The sequence below is a fragment of the Myotis daubentonii genome, chromosome 10 (genome assembly GCF_963259705.1).
Source record: "Myotis daubentonii chromosome 10, mMyoDau2.1, whole genome shotgun sequence".
Classification (NCBI taxonomy): Eukaryota; Metazoa; Chordata; class Mammalia; order Chiroptera; family Vespertilionidae; genus Myotis; species Myotis daubentonii.
In genome coordinates, this window is record NC_081849.1 from 3,348,492 (window position 1) to 3,365,740 (window position 17,249).

Sequence of the window (17,249 nt, forward strand, 5' to 3'; positions counted from 1 at the left end):
GCCTCTGGCCTAGGCGTCCGGCCTGAGCAGCGGGGACCTGCAGTGGCAGCGGGGGGCGCCGCGATCGCGCGGGCTCCGCCCCTGCCCCTGCAGGACGCCTCTGGCTGAGGCGTCCTGCCCGGGCAGCGGGGACCCACAGCTGCAGCGGCCCCGTGATCGTGGGCTCCACTTTAGGCCCAGGCAAGAGACCCCTAGCTCCTGGGACTGCCAGTTTCGACTGTGCTCAGCTCCCATCGCTGGCTCCACCCCTACTTCCTGCTATCACTGGCCAGGGCAGAAAAGGCGCCTGATTCTCCGATCATGGCTGGGGGGCAGGGCAAAGGCGGCCCCAGGGCCGCCTTTGCCCTGCCCCCCAGCTCTTAGCTCCCCCCTGGGTTTCCGATCACTGTCAGTGGCAGGGGGCTTCTTCCTGCTTTCCCTTTCGCCTCCCTGCATTGTGCCTACATATGCAAATTAACCGCCATCTTGTTGGCAGTTAACTGCCAATCTTAGTTGGCAGTTAATTTGCATATAGCCCTGATTAGCCAATGAAAAGGGTATCGTCGTACGCCAATTACCATTTTTCTCTTTTATTAGTGTAGATTCTTTTATTGATTTCAGAGAGGAAGGGAGAGATAGAAACATCAGTGATGAGAGAGAATCATTGATTGGCTGCTTTCTGCATGCCTCCCACTGGGAATCCAGACCGGGCATGTGCCCTGACCGGGAATCAAAACATGACCTCCTGGTTCATAGGTCAATGCTCAACCACTGAGCCACGCTGGCCAGGCTCCAAGCATGTACTTTCAAACTCCTTGCTCACTACCACTTAAACAAAAGAAACACACTCTTGGTGCAGTTGAATGCTGCAGTCTATGCCCAGGATGAAGCGTGCAATAAATCCACGCTCAGTGCGCAGTCACCGGAGTGACACCACAGGGCAGGCTTCCCGCACCCACAGAGATGCTGAGCCTGGAGGTGGGAAAACCATTCACCAGCGCTGACCTGGTGGCCGTTCTCCTGAGAGGAGCAAACACCACCTTCCCAGTCCCCACGGAAAGGCTGCTCTCAAGTCTGCTGGAGGGCTTCCCTTACCTAAGTCCCGACTCTCATGGCTACATCAGATTCCAAGCCTTAGCCCTCACTGTGCTCCTGGCTAAACCCCGAGCCGCTCCCAAGGGCTGCCCCTCCCTGACGGCCACCTGCGCCAGCTGCCCCTGCTTTCCTTCAGGCTAGGAAGCCCACCCTCCCCCAAGTGGATTAAGGGCAGGTGACAACTGCTGGGGCCCTGGTGACTGGGAAGACAAAGGACCCCTAAAGACCCGCCCTCCCCACCCCATCAACCGGCACTGCCGTTCCTCAGAGCTTTCATGTGGTCACACTCCGTCATGTAACTCTCAGGCTACACAACTCAGGAGGTTAACATCGTCACCCTTGTCCCAGGATGTCTGTGTGAGGGGCATGTCGCCTGAATGTGCGGCCAGCCCAGCTCCACAGACACATTTCCCAGGGGCTCAGAGGCTGGGCTCTCCCGCCATCCTCGGCTCAGCCACCTCCCTCCGCACCGCCCCCCCACCAGCTCCGCCCCTTGAGCTGGAGGACGGCCTCTGACTGGCCCAAGGTCACTGCCACCAAGGTCTCCTGACTTAAGTCCATGTTTTTCTACACAACACGGGCCCCTCGTAAAGCCTGAGCACCGCCCCAGGGAGGTGTGTGTAAGTGAAAGTCTGAAACGTAAAGCCTGAGCACTGCCCCAGGAAGGTGTGTGTAAGTGAAAGTCTGAACGGCCAAGGAGGGAAACAAATGTGAGTGCAGACCCACCGCCTTTAAGTCAGGACGGCCCACAGCTGAGCCTGCCGGCTCCGGGCTCTCCCCCAGGCAGGGCTTACCAGTGACTTCCTTAAACTTCCCAGTTAGACGCTTCAGCGTGATTATCCTTATGCACTATCATCTATAATCTTACTCGGGGAATTTCCGTGAGTAACTGGAACATCTTACCGCCACCCCTGGCTGTGAACACACCCAGCGCTCCTGGCGCTTCAATGGAATGCCCCCCCCACCCCCATTTCAGAAGGAGAAGGAGCTGCTCCCATTAGCAGGCCTCCCACTGCCCTAAGGCTTTGGTGCCCTGTTGAGTCACCCCCAGGGGGAGCAGTAGCCCCGTGTCCAAATGTCCTTAGGACTTGACAAATCTCACCTTTAAAACACACCTGGATGCTGCATTGTTGGGAATTCAGCTCTATGGCATGGAAGAAAATGAAACAAAAGCAACAAAGTTGCAACCAAATAAAAACCGGTTCTGTCTTCATCCTTCCTTTATCTTACAGCGTTGGGGTCTGCTCCTCAAACTGCCTCGAGATGACCGCGTGGCGGGAAGGGGAGGCTGTGGCAGCACTGTTTCCCTTATTCCTACTTGGGTTAACCCATACCCACTTCTGCAATACTAGTAGGCTAAGAGAGACTGAACACTCAGGGGCCACAAAGATGATCGTTTAAACCGCCCCAGAAAGCTCAGACACTGGGATGCGGAAACCTCCACGTGCCTTTTAGTTCAGTGTGGAAGGCATCACTCTGGCGTGCACAAACCCGAGTAAGGTTCTGCTGAGGGAGGAAGCCAGTTCAGACAGGAGCCACTCATTTCTGAGGGAGCGCGAGGCTCCACCCCGCAGCACGGCTGTCATTTGAGAGAGAAGAAAACAAGGTGCTGACCAGGATGTGGCTAGCACGGGGCCCTTGAGCACTGCCACCTGCCCAACGTTCCCCATCTAGGCGGCTAGCCAGGACCTGCAAGCATTTACGCAGCCATGTTCCTGTGGTGCATCCCCGACTCCTGAGATAACTGATGCCCATCGGCAGCTGAGTCAACCTGGCACAGGCAGGCACGGAGGACCGCTCAGCCTCAGTGGAATACATTCTGGCACCTCTTGCTTCATGGCAAACCTAGAGGACATTGTGCTTGTGAGAACCTGTCACAAAAGGACAAATGTTGTGATTCCAGCTGGACGAGGGGCTCCAAGCGTCGGGTTCAGAGACAGGCAGTGGGCGGCAGGGCCAGGGACTGTGCAGTTAGTTCCACAGTCCTGCCTGCCCACCCCTCTGACACTTCGTTCAAGACCCTGACCTACAGAACGTGACGCAAAAGAAAGATCGTCGTGGAAGTCACAGGCCTCTGACTCCAGGAACCACGGGACCCAGAGGACAGCCAGGCTGCTTCCAGATCCCGCCCTGACCTCGCTGGAGCTGTGTCCCTGTGCTCACTGCCTGCCAGGTCTGAAATGCATCTGGGGCTGCATGCTTGTTTGTTGTTGTTAACCCTCACCGGGGAGGGAGGAGGGGAGGAGAGAGAGAGGGAGAGAGACTGATTTAAGTGAGAGAGAAAGACATGTTGGATGATTGCCTCTCAGGCTCTGACTGGGGCCAGGGATTGAAACTGCAACTGAGGTGCATGCCCTCGACTGGGAATCGAACCCGTGACCCTTCAGTCCGCAGGCCACGCTGGCCTTTCTGAGTCTCATGCAGGCCCAGGCACGCCGCAGCAGCTGGGGAAGGCACACTGGCTTTCTGAGCCCACGGCCTTCAACGCTTCTCCATGAACCACAGGCTAAAGCCCAGACGTCTTGGCACCCACCCACCCACCTCCTACACACCCTCTAGGTCTGCTCACCCACCCGGATGCCTCACGTGGAGTGTGCTCCCGTCCTCTGCGGGAGCTCACCTGAGCTCTGTCTTGCCCCAGACACCTGCCCTTGGCGCCGGCGCTCCCACAGGCCCACCTCCTGCAGCACAGTGGCTGGCACAGGGCGCCGTGCATGTCCCAGGAGTGAATGAGGACATGAAGCCGAGGCCCAGTGCATGTACGTAACAGGATATGAAGAGAACGGAATGGCACGACCCAAACGTGTGCGCCGTGTCCAGCACAGTGCGACGCGTGTGCCTCGCCCGGGAGCGGGGCTGAAGGAGGACCTGTGCGGGTCATGCCTTTGCAAGGCTGAGTCCACCCAACACCAAACCTATTTACTACACGGCTGCTTTAACACTGGCCAAGCCGATGACCTCTGAAGCCTGGATCGGAGGCCAAGTCACAACAAAGATTCAGAGAAAAACGTTGCAAGACAACCATCTTTTCGTTGTTAAGACACAATGGCTAGATTCAGAAGACTGTGGGCTGACATGAGAAGAGTCAAGTACCTCTTCCCTGGAGACACATCTGTCTGAACACCAACGAACGTCAGAGAAGCCCAGAGGTGACCTGAGACCTGACAGAAGGAGGTTCAGTAACACGCGACCGGGACAGTCCTCCGGCCACGGGCCCCGCCTGCGTGTGAACCCTGGGCACGCCGGCGTGCACCCCGACAGCGCAGAAGCCTCGGCCCAGCCCGCCCGCACCTGGGCCTCCCCGAGGTCGTTGTTCACCACGGTGAAGTTCAGCCCCAGCTCCTCCACGTCGCCCCCGTAGCTCTTGAGGAACAGCAGGTTCCGGTAAACCTCTGGGTCCAGGGAGGCCAGGTGGTGGATGTCCACGTCGGCGCTGGTGCCCAGCAGCTTGGACAGGAAGAAGCCCGCGAAGGGCAGCTCCACCAGCATGTTTTCGTAGAGAGCCTGCAACGGGACAAGGGCCAGCGGTCAGCCTCATGGTTCTTTCACGCGCCCTAAACACAAACACCACGTCCAAACTGCTATGCGACAGGCTCCTAGGGCGCGCTACTTGGCGAGCGGTTCATGTTCAGGGGCCAGGCCAGTCTATGCATGCAATGCTTGCATTCAGTCCATCAAAAACTCTAGAACAGACTATCGAAGAATTTAGGGCTGAAATCATAGAATGTTAATACCAATGGGGAGTTTTACATTTTTAATCCTCACCCAAGGATATGTTTATTGATTTTAGAAAGAGAGGAAGGGAGAGAGAAACATCAATCAGTTGCCTCCTGTACGTGCCATGACGGGATGGAACCTGAAACCTAGGTATGTGTCCTGACAAGATGGAACCTGCAGTGTTTTAGTGTACGGGACAATGCTCCCACCGAGCCACCCATGGGGCACCAGTCGGGATTTTTAAGGGCCAAACCTGCCCTGGCTGGTGTGGCTCAGTTGGTTGGGTAGCATCCCTGCCCCAAAGGGTCGTAGGGGTGCGTGCAGCCGGCAGCCCACTGGTGCTTTGCTCTCACATCATGTTCCTCTCGCTAAAAAGAAAGAAAAGAGCCGAACCCTCTTGCCGCCAGAGGCTGGCGAGTGTTTTCCGGAAAGGGCTCTGCAGGTGTATTGGTCTCCTAAGGCTGCCGTAACAAAGCACCACAAACAACAGAAGTGGCCTGTCCACCCTTCTGGAGGCCAGAAGCCCAAAGCCAAGGGTCTCAGGGCCGGGCGGGGCCCTGAAGGCTCAGGGGAAGGACCTCTCCTGCCTCTTCCAGCTTCTGGGGTTGCTGGCGTCCTCAGCAAAGCCTGGCTAGTAGCTGTACCCCTCCATCCCCGCCTCTCCCCAGGGCTGTCTTCCCTGCGTGTCTGCCGTGTTTGAAACTCCCCTCCTCCTCTTATAAAGACGCCAGGCCCCTCATCTGAGCTTGACGACACAGTGAGGTCATGTTCACAGGTACAGGGTGTTAGGGCTTGAGCTTATCTTTCGGGGGGGGGGGGGTCACAATTCAACCGTCTTGGCCCCCCACCCCCGAGCCTTTGGAGCACAGTGTGAGGACAAGTGAGGGCACCTGGGCACCAAAGTTCATGTAACTTCCAATTGAAGAAATACTCTTCTTTAGATGTGTTTTCAACCACCGAATGGAAAAGCATTCTGAGCACACTGGCCATAGGAGCAGGGGCAGGCTGAGAGCACAGGCTGTCCTTGCCCGCCCCGTCTCAGCTGAAGGAGCCCTAGGACCCGGGAACTGTCCAGATAGTATGAGTCAGTAGGTGGCAAAACTGGTACCAAAACTCACCTCTCCTGATGCCAGGCCTATGGGGTTTCACTCTTAACCCTACCAGACCGCTGTACCGATTTTTCGGTAATTTCCACACAAAGGTGGAATATTGGCGCTAGATGAAAGGTAGACCTATTTTCTACAAGGTCTGCAAGTTCCACCTTATTCTAACCACTTGTTTGCATGTAACTAACATTTTTCTATATCATGTTGGTTTTTTCTCTTTAATGCCCAGGAGCCCAGGTATAGGGGACAGTTAGGTTCAGGGCCTCAGGTCTGGTAGGATGAAGTTACTGTCTGCCTTTATGTCTAAGGATTGTAAGGCGAAATTATTTTTGCATCTATCTAGTCAAGTATATTACATATAGTAAAAAAGTACAACTGACAGCAGCTGTGTAATGACCCCTCCGATGGAGACACAGAACACCCCCCGCCTCCCACACACTCGGCAACACCCCAGGCCCGGCCCAGCCTGTGCAGCCACAGGCGAGTTCTGCCGGCTGCAGGGCTTCGTCAGTGGGACTGCCCAGCACTCGTTCTTCGGCGTCTCCTCAGGCGCAGCCCTCACCTGCCCTGGCCTGCGGCTGCTCTGCGGTGGCCAGGTGAGCAAAGCTCTGTGAGCAGCCAATGCGGCCGAGAGCCTCTGCTCTCACTCACGCCTCATTAGTCCGCACCTAAGAGGTCTGCGGACGGGGAAGCACTAGGTCACGAGGCTATTTTGGAAAATGCAAGGAGTTTGTCCCCATGACGGCAACGTGGGAAGGTTGCACCTGGTCCCTCCTCCCAGTGGCCAGCAGTGCTCGCGGGCTTTCGCCTGGCCTGGTTTGAGTCTCCCTGATGGCCTGTGGTTCTGGGTGACATGGCATGTGGTCCTCTAGCACAGCAGGTGGGAAGGAGAGTCTGCGCAGCGCTAGGTCCCCTGAGGCCCACGGCGGCAGAGTGCGAGGAACCACTCTGATTATTTCCCTCGGACAGAGGACTGCCTGGGGAGCCACAACACATCTCTCTTGTCAAAAATGTGCTAACGGAACAGCTTCTCCTCCCGAGTGCCAGCGGGTGCCAGGCTGCCACCCGCCGACCGCAGGCTCCCAGGGTTCCGCCACGATCCTCGAACACTCCACCCGCCAGCTGAGAGGAGGTGCAGGGGTCCCACCTCACCTGGTCAGCAGGGCTCTGCACTCAGACGATCATGAACTCTGTCTGGAGGCAGCTGTGACCCTTGCCTGAGACGGAGTGACACCAGGACAGACAGAGGAGGTGAGGGGTGCCCGAGCCCTGCCTTAGAAAGGATGGTGTGAGGTCTGCTGAGTAGGGTTGTGGCGAACTTGCAGACTCCTTCCCACCTGCTGTGCTAGATGTACGCACACATCAGGCCGCTGCTTTAAGATCGATGCTACTGCACTGCACACAGCATCCAACATTAAAATCAGCACTTGCCCTGAGGTAACCCTTCGCCATGAAAACGTGACCAATTCAGAAGTCACTCTTCCACACACACGAAATGAAACACGAGCTCAGCGAGTCAGACGTGTGTGAACTCACTAACGCGGCTGCAGCTCGGCTCCTCCAACCCACGGCAAAGAGGGACGGGAGGGCTCAGCCGACACAGCATCCATCTGGGTCCGAGTGAGCCGTGTCCTCAGCCAGCTCCCACACAGGCACAGTAGGCAGCTGTTTCACAGTGGACAGTTACCCACTTCCCCTGACCCCGGAGCTGCTCACAGGCACCGGGACCTGCCTGTCCGCCTCCCCGCTAGCAGGACCGTGGGACCCTGCGCTGGCGGGTGAATGACACCGCTTCTGGTTCCAGACAGGCTGTGGCCAAGGGACTCCGACGCACCTGTCAACTCCGGACTCCACACGGTCCCCTCAGCTGAGACCTCAGGGAAATGCCAGTCCCGGCTTGTATTTCTGACTAAGGATGGCCCAAGTACTTTTGAAAAGATGGCAGAAAGGGATTTCTTCGTGGAGACGGTGGCAGCATGGCCACCGAGGCTGCAGAGTGGCCCAGTCTGACAAATCAGCAGCACTCCCAGGCCCCACACTCCAGGCCACGGCTGCAGGGCCACGGAGCCCACCCTGCAGGGACGAGCTTGTCCCGGCTGAGGAAAGCCTCATCTGTTCCAGGGGCTGGAAGCAGCTGCAGGTGTAAATCCCCAGCTGGTCAATACCTAAGGTCACTGTTTGCCATTTCTGCATTAGTAACAATAAGCCAGTGAAATTCATTAAACACATTCGAGCTACCTGAATTTTAAACAGAATCCCACTGTGACTCATAAAATGTAAATGCTTAGGTATAATTTTTTACAGAAGGCAGCTTTAAACCTTCAGAGCATTTAATATACAAGCACTAATAAATGATAGTACTAAAAACTATGATTGCATCAGCTAAATGGATTATAAATTAAATTTCCATAATGTATGCAACCAATACAAATGTAAGCATAAATCAAGGTATTTTCTAAACACAGGTTAATTATACAACTTCAAAAACTGTCTATTTTTTATGCAAAGAATCCACTTAGCATTTTTCATCTTGGCCTTCATGGCAGCCAGCTGACCACACTGGCTCCCGCGGCCATCAATAACCACCTGCCACGGGAAGTAGCGGTAGGTATATGGAAAAAGCCTGGAACGGATTTTTCAACTGTCTGTCTTTTATGAGTGTTTATAGCTAGAAATTGTGCCAAAATGATCTGAAATAAAAAGGATTAATTATCATAGAAGCCTTTTAATATAAGTGAGTGCAGTCGAGTACAATTAATGCAAACTGTGGCACCATCAGGAGAGCAGATGCGAACCTCACCATGGGCGTTTCTGTTTGCTGCCAAACGACGCCGGTAATTTACTACATTAAGAATCAATAAAAAAATAATGCTTTTCAAATGCATCTGTATCAATCTTCAGGTGGTTCTAAAGTGAACATTTATAACTTAATCTAAAAACTATATCAGAGATGTCTTTTCTAAAGGCCCCCTAATTGAGCAAGAAGAAAACTGTATTTCAGACCATGCAGCCCTTGGAATGTGAAAGAAAAAGAATGTAAAGTAGGGAGGCGTGCGGGCAGTGTGCTCGCTAGAGCGCCCAACTGGACCGCAGCTCCTGGAGGCAGCAGCTCGCCCACTAGAAGGACGAGCCCGCGGACAGCACCTGGCGCCCATCCATTTAACAAGCACTGACTAAGGCCAACTGGGGGACCACCTCACACCCTGGAATGCTGCATCCATGGATTTGTTTGCAGAAGAACATTAATTCTCTTTGGGGACCTTTCAGGTTATGAAAACGACCTGTCTGGATTCACTGCAAATCTGTGGCCTCCAAAATCCAGCTCCAGAGACACGCCCAGGGTTCACCCTTGACCCCCGTCCGCACAGCCCGCATTACGGTAGTCCGTGTAAAGACCTGTATGATGGCAGCGCTGTTTCCACGGTCCCCGTGTGCAAGCACCCAGGACCACGAGGGGCCCGGGCCATGCCCTCCGCCCTCTCCGCCCTGACAAACCAGGCCCCGGCACACTCGGGCACTCCAGTGTTTCTTTAAACATAGACAGAGTTTCTACTGGTGTGATGGCAGGGTCCAGGGTCCTGGTGTTTACTTGAGGGACAGGCACCACCGGAGGCCCTGAGGCACCCAGGAAGCTGGCGCTGCCTCCCAGGAGGCTTCCTCCTCCCGAGAGGCAACAAGCGCTCTCCTCTGCGACCAGGAGCACGAGTGGGTGGACGGGCTGCATGGCACCACCTACTCCCCCTTGCAGGGAGGCTCCAGAATGAGGGCTGTCCCTGGTTCACTGCAACTGACAATCCCCACCTTTGGCCTGACAGCGCTGTTTCTAAAAACAGCTCTTTCACTTCAGAAATCTCTGCGGGATGCTGATGGGAGAAGGCAGTTCAATTGTCAGAGCCCATTTTCCTGGTGGGATGTCCAGAACTCAACACACAGGATGGAAACACTGTCCACCAGCCAGAGCTGCCCCTCACAGAGGACAACCTGGCCTCCTGCTCCGCCTACCTACCCACCAAATCTTCCTATAGGGTTAGCCAGTGCGGCGTGTCCACACGCAAGGACTGTGGGGATTTTAGAACAGCTGGTAAGTCCCTGCTCTGGAAGGTGCGAGAGTATAAATAAACTCACGAGGTCCAGTTATGTACCCCACAGCCAAGAACTACTTCAATAATTAAAAAGGAACACTTTTCAGGCCTGGCTGGTGTGGCTCAGTTGGTTGGATCATTATCTTGTGCACTGAAGGGTTGTGGGTTCAATTCCTGGTGAGGGCACATCCAAGAGTGAACTGATTAATGTTTCACTCTCTCAAATCGATTAAAAAAAAAGAACCCAAACCAAAACATATCTTCAGGTGAGGATTATAAAAAATTTTTTTTTTTAAAGAAAACTAGGCCCTTGAATAACAAGAAAAATAACCTCCTGATCTGATTGCTTGTTTTTTAATGGAAAAGGACATAAATCGTTATTATTAGGATGCCATAAACAGAGGCACAATTCTCAGAAGGTGTAAGTCTCAAATAAAGTAGTCATCCTATATAATAAAAGCCTAATATACTAAGTGTCCAGTCGTCCGTTTAACCAATCAAAGCATAATATGCTAATGATATGCTAAGACCGCCCAACCACTCGCTATGATGTGCACTGACCACCAGGGGGCAGACACTTTAACTGGTAGGTTAGCTTGCCGCTGGGGTCCTGCAGATCAGGACTGAGCCAGACAGGCTAGACATACCCTGGAGCTCTCCCGTGGTCCCTCCCCGGCTTGCCAACCTCCTGCGTCTCTCCCCAGCCCCGATCGTGCACCGGTGGGGTCCCTCGGCCTGGCCTGTGCCCTCTCACAATCCAGAACCCCTCAGGGGATTTCGGAGAGCCAGTTTCAGCCCAATCCTGCAGGCCAGGCCGAGGGACCCCACTGGTGCATGAATTTGTACACCGGGCCTCTAGTTTGTAAGTATTGATCTTTGATTTTTCTGCTTCCAAAAAAAGTTGAAGGTCAATAAGAACAAGCCGCTAAGGGTTCACCCACGTCCAGACACACAGCGTGGGCATGCTTGTGAGGTCTGCGACAGCTAAGTGACACATCTTAACGCTGGTGAAAAGGCTTGTGCTAAGCACAGAGCCATCAGCTATTTGCTGGGTGTCACGTTTAAAAACCCGCAGGGAAAAGATACGTTAACTTTAGAGATCCCAGCACTGAGTCTGGTGACAATCAGGTGAAGTGGCTCAACTTCGCTGACCTGTCATGAGTCTGAGAGTCAGAACGGAATGAGAGAGAAGCTTTGCCACTTGAGGACCAAGGCACTTAAATTACTAACACGCACCCCCATCCACAGCTCTAAAGCCTCAGTGAATTCAGTGAGCTTTTATAAAAGGACACTGGTGATACTGAAGAATACATCTTCCCAACCCTCAAAACTCTCAGGATAAACTGCTCACTACTCTATGAAACATAAGGGCACACCGGTTCTAACACACAAAATCATAAACTACACTGACGGTTCACAACCTGCTAATTTGAAACCTGAAATATATAACCAAGATTTTACCAAAAAAATCTGATTTATAGGCATGCTGATCCAATTAAATCAATATTCTAAAGCAAGGAATAAAGAGAGCCATTTTCAAGTAGAATTCAAATATGATAAAAGATTTCCTTCAATAAATATTCTGAACTTAATTGGCTTAAATGGACCTAGGTGCTTCTGTCTGTAAAAAAAAGTTTGCGATGACATTACCGCATCCTTGAGCTGTTTATTTATCCCCTGCCAGGGCTGATTTACGGGCGATGAATGCAGGCCCGACGCGCACCAGGCCCAGGAATCATCTGCTAATGGAACTCCTAATTGAGGAGTGACCGCGCCATGAGGCAACTCTTCCCGCGCAGGACTGCTCCTGAGGACCTCGCTGCACTCCATCACAGCAAACAATCACTAACATATGCATTAGGGAAATTTAAATACATTATGACCCAATAAATACCATAATCCATCAGTACACAATTTCTCCTCTTAGAGATTTAGAGTTCAGGCATACCACTATGAGTGCCGGCCATTCACTCACTCGAGCCGACAGTCTGACACGTGGGGACACGTCTACCCATTTGTGATCAGATGATCATCAGAGACGGGTTAGAAGCCAGCACTCCGAGGAGTACCCATGCAGAAAATTATGTCAGTCTCAAACATGTGGGACCACAAGTGAACCATCCTCCTCAAAGGACTACAGTTTTGTTACTGGTTTTGTCTACATATCATTATTTTAAATAGCTTCACTGAGATAGAATTTACATAAACTTCATTGTTGGAAGCAAGGCTGAGACCCCAAATTCTCCTGCCTGGAACCTGGTGTAAAGGGAGAAGTGAGAAGTACCCACCGTCCCCCGAGTCCAAGGCCCCCCGAGATGCCGCCTTCAGCACCACTGCAGCCTGAGCCACCAGCAGTCACCAGTGGGCGTCACTCCGCACCTAGGCACAGAACGAGCAGCCACTTGAGGCTCCAGTGAGCAGGGCCATCTAGCTATCTTGTCTCTATAGTAATCAAGATTGGAGAGCAGACACTTCAGGAAGGAAGGTAATACATCGCTGCCATCAGGTTGAATTCAGGAAGTACGATGACCTACCTGCTGCTCTCACTGCAGTGTGAGAACCACCGCATTAGGGAGTGTTTCCGGGGACTCTAGCAGAGTCAAAGCTCCCCTTACTTTAAATGTATTTTATTACTATTAACTTAGCAGGTTCTGGGGCTTGCCTTAACAGAAAGAACTATGGCGCATGAAATTGCAGAGGTTCTCACGCAGTGAGTTAATGAAGCATGCGTCCTCGGGGCAGATGAGGCGAGTGTGAGGGACTGGCAGGGAGCAACGATCTGCTAGGCACAGACCCCACAACCAGCACACGGCGCCAGGCATGAGAGAAAGGGACCTGCTGGGAGTTCATGCTGAATAGTCCAATGCTGGGCCCACGTCCGAAGTTTGCCTAAAGTGGTAGGAGGTGAGCCCGGAGGAAGACGTGTGGCAGGTCCAGGTCAGGCTGGAGTCCATCACAGCGTCGAAGAACAATAAACCCCAGCAAAGCAGCAACGTGTGGAATCTGAGTGGGTGCACAGGACCTGGGCCCATGACGATGCATCTCACAGACACACGCATCAAGGGGCAGTGCGCGTCCCCAGGATGTGCTGGCTCCCCCACTCCCCTCTGCTTTGGGAGGCTGGGCTTCAGGGCCACCTGCCATTGACAATCTGCACCCAGCACACTCCCACAGAGCAAGGATGGCAGAGAACTCTAAGCAATGTTGTAAGCATTTACAAATTTTTTATATAATAGCCTAAGCCCGTGGTTGGCAAACTGCGGCTCGCGAGCCACATGTGGCTCTTTGGCCCCTTGAGTGTGGCTCTTCCTACCCTAATTAAGTTAATAACAATGTACCTGCCTATATAGTTTATGTTTAAAAAATGTGGCTCTCAAAAGAAATTTCAGTCGTTGTGCTGTTGATATTTGCCTCTGTTCACTAATGAGTTTGCCAACCACTGGCCTAAGCAATGAAAGAACAAAAAACCCTAACCATCTACAGGAGAAATGCAGAGCTATGTGAAAAGTATCATCTATAGGAATATATAATCTATAGGAATATAATATTTTTAATGAATAGCATAAAACCCCCCCCTCCCCCAACTAATTCCATTTACTTTTTTTTTTTGGTTCGTCCTTGCCCGAGGATATTTGTCCATTGATTTTTAGGGAGAGTGGAAGAGAAAGGGGAAGACTGAAACACATTGATTGGTTGCCTCCTGCATGAGCCCCTTGGGTAAGGTATGTGCCCTTGGCCAGAATCGAACCCAGGACCCTTTGGTCCCCAGGCCAATGCTCTAGCCACTAAGCCAAACCAGCCAGGGCGGAGCACACATTTTTACTTTTCATGAATTCTATATTTTTTGATGTTGTTGCCTGTGATTTTGGTGTCTTATCTAAGAAACCATTGCCTAATCCAGTGATGGCGAACCTATGACACGCGTATCAGAGGTGACAGGCGAACTCATTTTTTTGGTTGATTTTTCTTCGTTAAATGGCATTTAAATATATAAAATCAGTATCAAAAATATAAATCTTTGTTTTGCTATGGTTGCAAATATCAAAAAATTTCTATATGTGACACGGCACCAGAGTTAAGTTAGGGTTTTTCAAAATGCCGACACGCCGAGCTCAAAAGGTTCGCCATCACTGGCCTAATCCAAGGCCACGAATTTTGCACCCGTGGGAAAAAACCCTCCCCTGTATGATGAACTCATTCTCCACGAGGGGCCAGGGCAGGCTTCGCAGTAAATGGTGCTGGGACGAGGGGGACCCATGCAGGAGGAACCTCCCACCATCCTGGGACTTGCTCTTTCTAGAGGTGCTCTCTGCTTCCCTTCACAGCACGCCTTCTCCCAGGGACCCCCCGGGCCTGACACTTTCCACTCTAACCCTAACCCTCCAGGCCTCTTCCTCCACCCTGGGTGCTGCAGTGATAGACACTCCCCCAAGGACAACCCCACAAACCCACCGCTGGGTAAGTGAGGCTGCCTGACAGGGGGCCTGGCAATGAAAGGGGTGAAGTAGTAACACCTTACAACTCGGAGGGTCCTTGCAGCAGGCGTGCTGAACAAGCCAGCCACGAGGCCACAGCTGCCTGACACGGTTTATGTGAACTGTGAAGAGTGGGTGCTTCACGCGGACAGAAGGCAGGTGAGCACTGGTCAGGGCTCGGGGAGTCAGGGGATCCGGGCGGTGAAAATGTTCCGGGGTGCATGTGGCTGTCTGTGAATGTACTGAAACCACCTGGACCAGTGAACTGCATGGTGTGTGAACCATGTCTCAATAAAGCTGTTGTAGCCCTCACACGCTGGCACCACAACACCGCCGCAATCCAGGCCACCACCGGGTGGGACCAAAAACCCAATCCCTCTGCTCCCCTGGGGACCAGTCTTCTGAAAACGTAGAAAGTCCATTATCTCAGCCATGACCCATGGGATGACGACCTTACTGCCCACCATGGAACACAGGGCCCTAGCAGCACACGTGAGGCGCTGCTGATCTCTGCCAGGGGGGAGGTGGGGTGGAAGCGGGCGGGCGGGCGGAAGCAGCCTCAGATCATTTGTTGATCAGGCCCGGCTGCACTTTAGTAAAACATTTTTATAAAAAAACAGGTGGGTGGATTTGGCCAGTGGCTAATAGTTGCTGCCCTCAATTCCCGAGTGTCTGTCACCTTTGGTCACACCTTGACTTGCAGAAGCCATACTGATTACAATCCTTGTTACAATCTAGCCGTCTCTCAAAAGGTGTGGACAATAAATACATTGAAACTTCTTTTCTCAAACGCCTCCCAAACAGTTCATGCCTCAACCTGACAACCCTTCCATGCTGATCCCTGTGTGATCAGTCACGCGTCTCTCAGGTGACAAACCAAGGAGAGAATGTGCGAATATGAGTCAGTTTACCACTGTTAACATTTCAGGATGTGCTGTGATTATTTTTGTGTGTTTGTGCTTATAATTACTGTGAAACTTTTATTTTTTACTGTACATTTCCTTTCCTTTTTGTTAGATTTTCATTTACATTTCATGTCCTTTTTTTTTTGGATCTTCACCTGAGGATATTTTTCCATTGATTTTTAGAGAGAGTAGAAGAGAGTGGGAAAGAGAGAAATACTGATGTGAGAGAAGCACATTGATTGGCTGCCTCCTGCACAAGCCCCAACCAGGGCCTGGGCTGGGGTGGAGCCAGCAACTGAGATACATGCCCTTGACCGGAATCAAACTCAGGACCCTTAGTTCACAGGCCAACACTGTATCCACTGAGCCAAACGGGTAGGGCCCTTTTTGTTTTTAAAATTTTTATTTATAAATTAAACAATACAATAGACATATAAGAAAGGTTAAAACAGGAAATCATTTGGGGGTCTGGAACAGATGAATTCAATTTACATGATTTCTAATGGGAAAAAATGAATTAAATATTCCCATTCCACTATTCTGTAAATATTTTTTTGTTTTTAAATTGATTTCAAAGAGAAAGGGAGAGGGAGAGAGAGAAACATCAATGATGAGAATCCTTGATCGGCTGCCTCTTGCACGCCCCCTACTGGGGATTGAGCCCGCAACCCGGGCATGTGCCCTTGACCAGATAAAACTTGGGAACCTTCAGTCCACAGGCCAACGCTCTATCCACTAAGCCAAACCAGCTAGGGCTTAATCCACTATTTTCAACAGGGGAAATAGCCTGGCCGGTGTGGTTAAGTGGTTAGCATTGACCTGTAAACCAGAAGGTCATGATTTGACCCAGCCAGAGCACATGCCCAGGTTGCAGGCTCCATCCCTATTTGGGGGCATGCAGGAGGCTGCCAAACAATGATTCTCTCTCATTACTGATGTTTCTCTCTTTCCTCTCCCTTCCTCTCTGAGATCAATAACAATATATTTAAACTAGAGGCCCCTCGACTTAGCCTGCAGGATCAGGCCAAAACCAGCTCTCTGACATCCCCCAAAGGGTCCTGGATTGCGAGAGGGTGCAGGCCAGGCTGATGGACCCCACCGGTGCACGATCGGGCCACGAGAGACGCGGGAGGTTGGCCAGCCGGGGAGAGACCAAGGGAGGGCACCAGGACGTGTCTGGCCTGTCTGGCTCAGTCCCGATAGGACGGACCCCAGCAACAAGCTAACCTATCGGTTGGAGCACCTGCCCCCTGGTGGTCAGTGCATGTCATAGCGAGCAGTTGAGCGGCCTTAGCATATCACGTGCTGATTGGTTGAACGGCTGACCAGTCAACTGGACACAGCATATTAGGCTTTTATTATAAAGGATAGGGGAAATAAAAATATATTCCCAGACCACCCAAAAACCCTAACAAATTTCCCCACAACACCATGAAAAATGTGTTTTACTTAGCTATAAAACACAGCAAGGATCCTTGGGTAGCAGAGAAGCTGAGCTTTACTGATAACAGTCTCATGGGTGGATGTGCTGTGTGTACTGAGCAATGCTACTGTGGGGCCTATACACAGGTTACTCCTTCCTCTACACGGCAGGAAGCCTCCCCAGCGAACACAGAGGAGGCAGACGTCTCCAAACGGGAGCTCACGTGTTAACCTGGCCCTGGGAAACTCAAACTGGTACCTGCTGGTGCGCTCTCCTCGCCCCGTGAGGGAGGGTCTTGCCCAGGGCTTGCTCCTACAGTCACTAGAACTACTAAGATTGGCATTCTTCCTGACTTGCTTCTGTTGGGGCCTACTTGACACTTGTCTTAGTCTCCTTAGTGCAGTGCAAGACGGGCTGATGAGTGGCTCTGCGGCCCAGGGTTGCAGACTGCGGGCTGCGTTCGGATG

The 17,249-nt window shown here is 52.2% G+C and overlaps 1 protein-coding gene across 6 annotated transcripts in view; it reads right to left on the reverse strand.

The window, feature by feature from the left end:
- Window positions 1-17,249, reverse strand: part of UBE3C (ubiquitin protein ligase E3C) — a 114,282-nt gene that overhangs the window by 13,834 nt on the left and 83,199 nt on the right. For 5 of the 6 annotated variants that reach the window (XM_059711341.1, XM_059711343.1, XM_059711338.1 and 2 more), the window contains one exon: window positions 4,366-4,578. The exons of the other annotated variant lie outside the window; for it this stretch is intronic. In XM_059711341.1, the coding sequence (XP_059567324.1) occupies window positions 4,366-4,578 (213 nt within the window). The remainder of the gene's footprint in view (window positions 1-4,365; window positions 4,579-17,249) is intronic. 6 annotated transcript variants of the gene reach the window in all.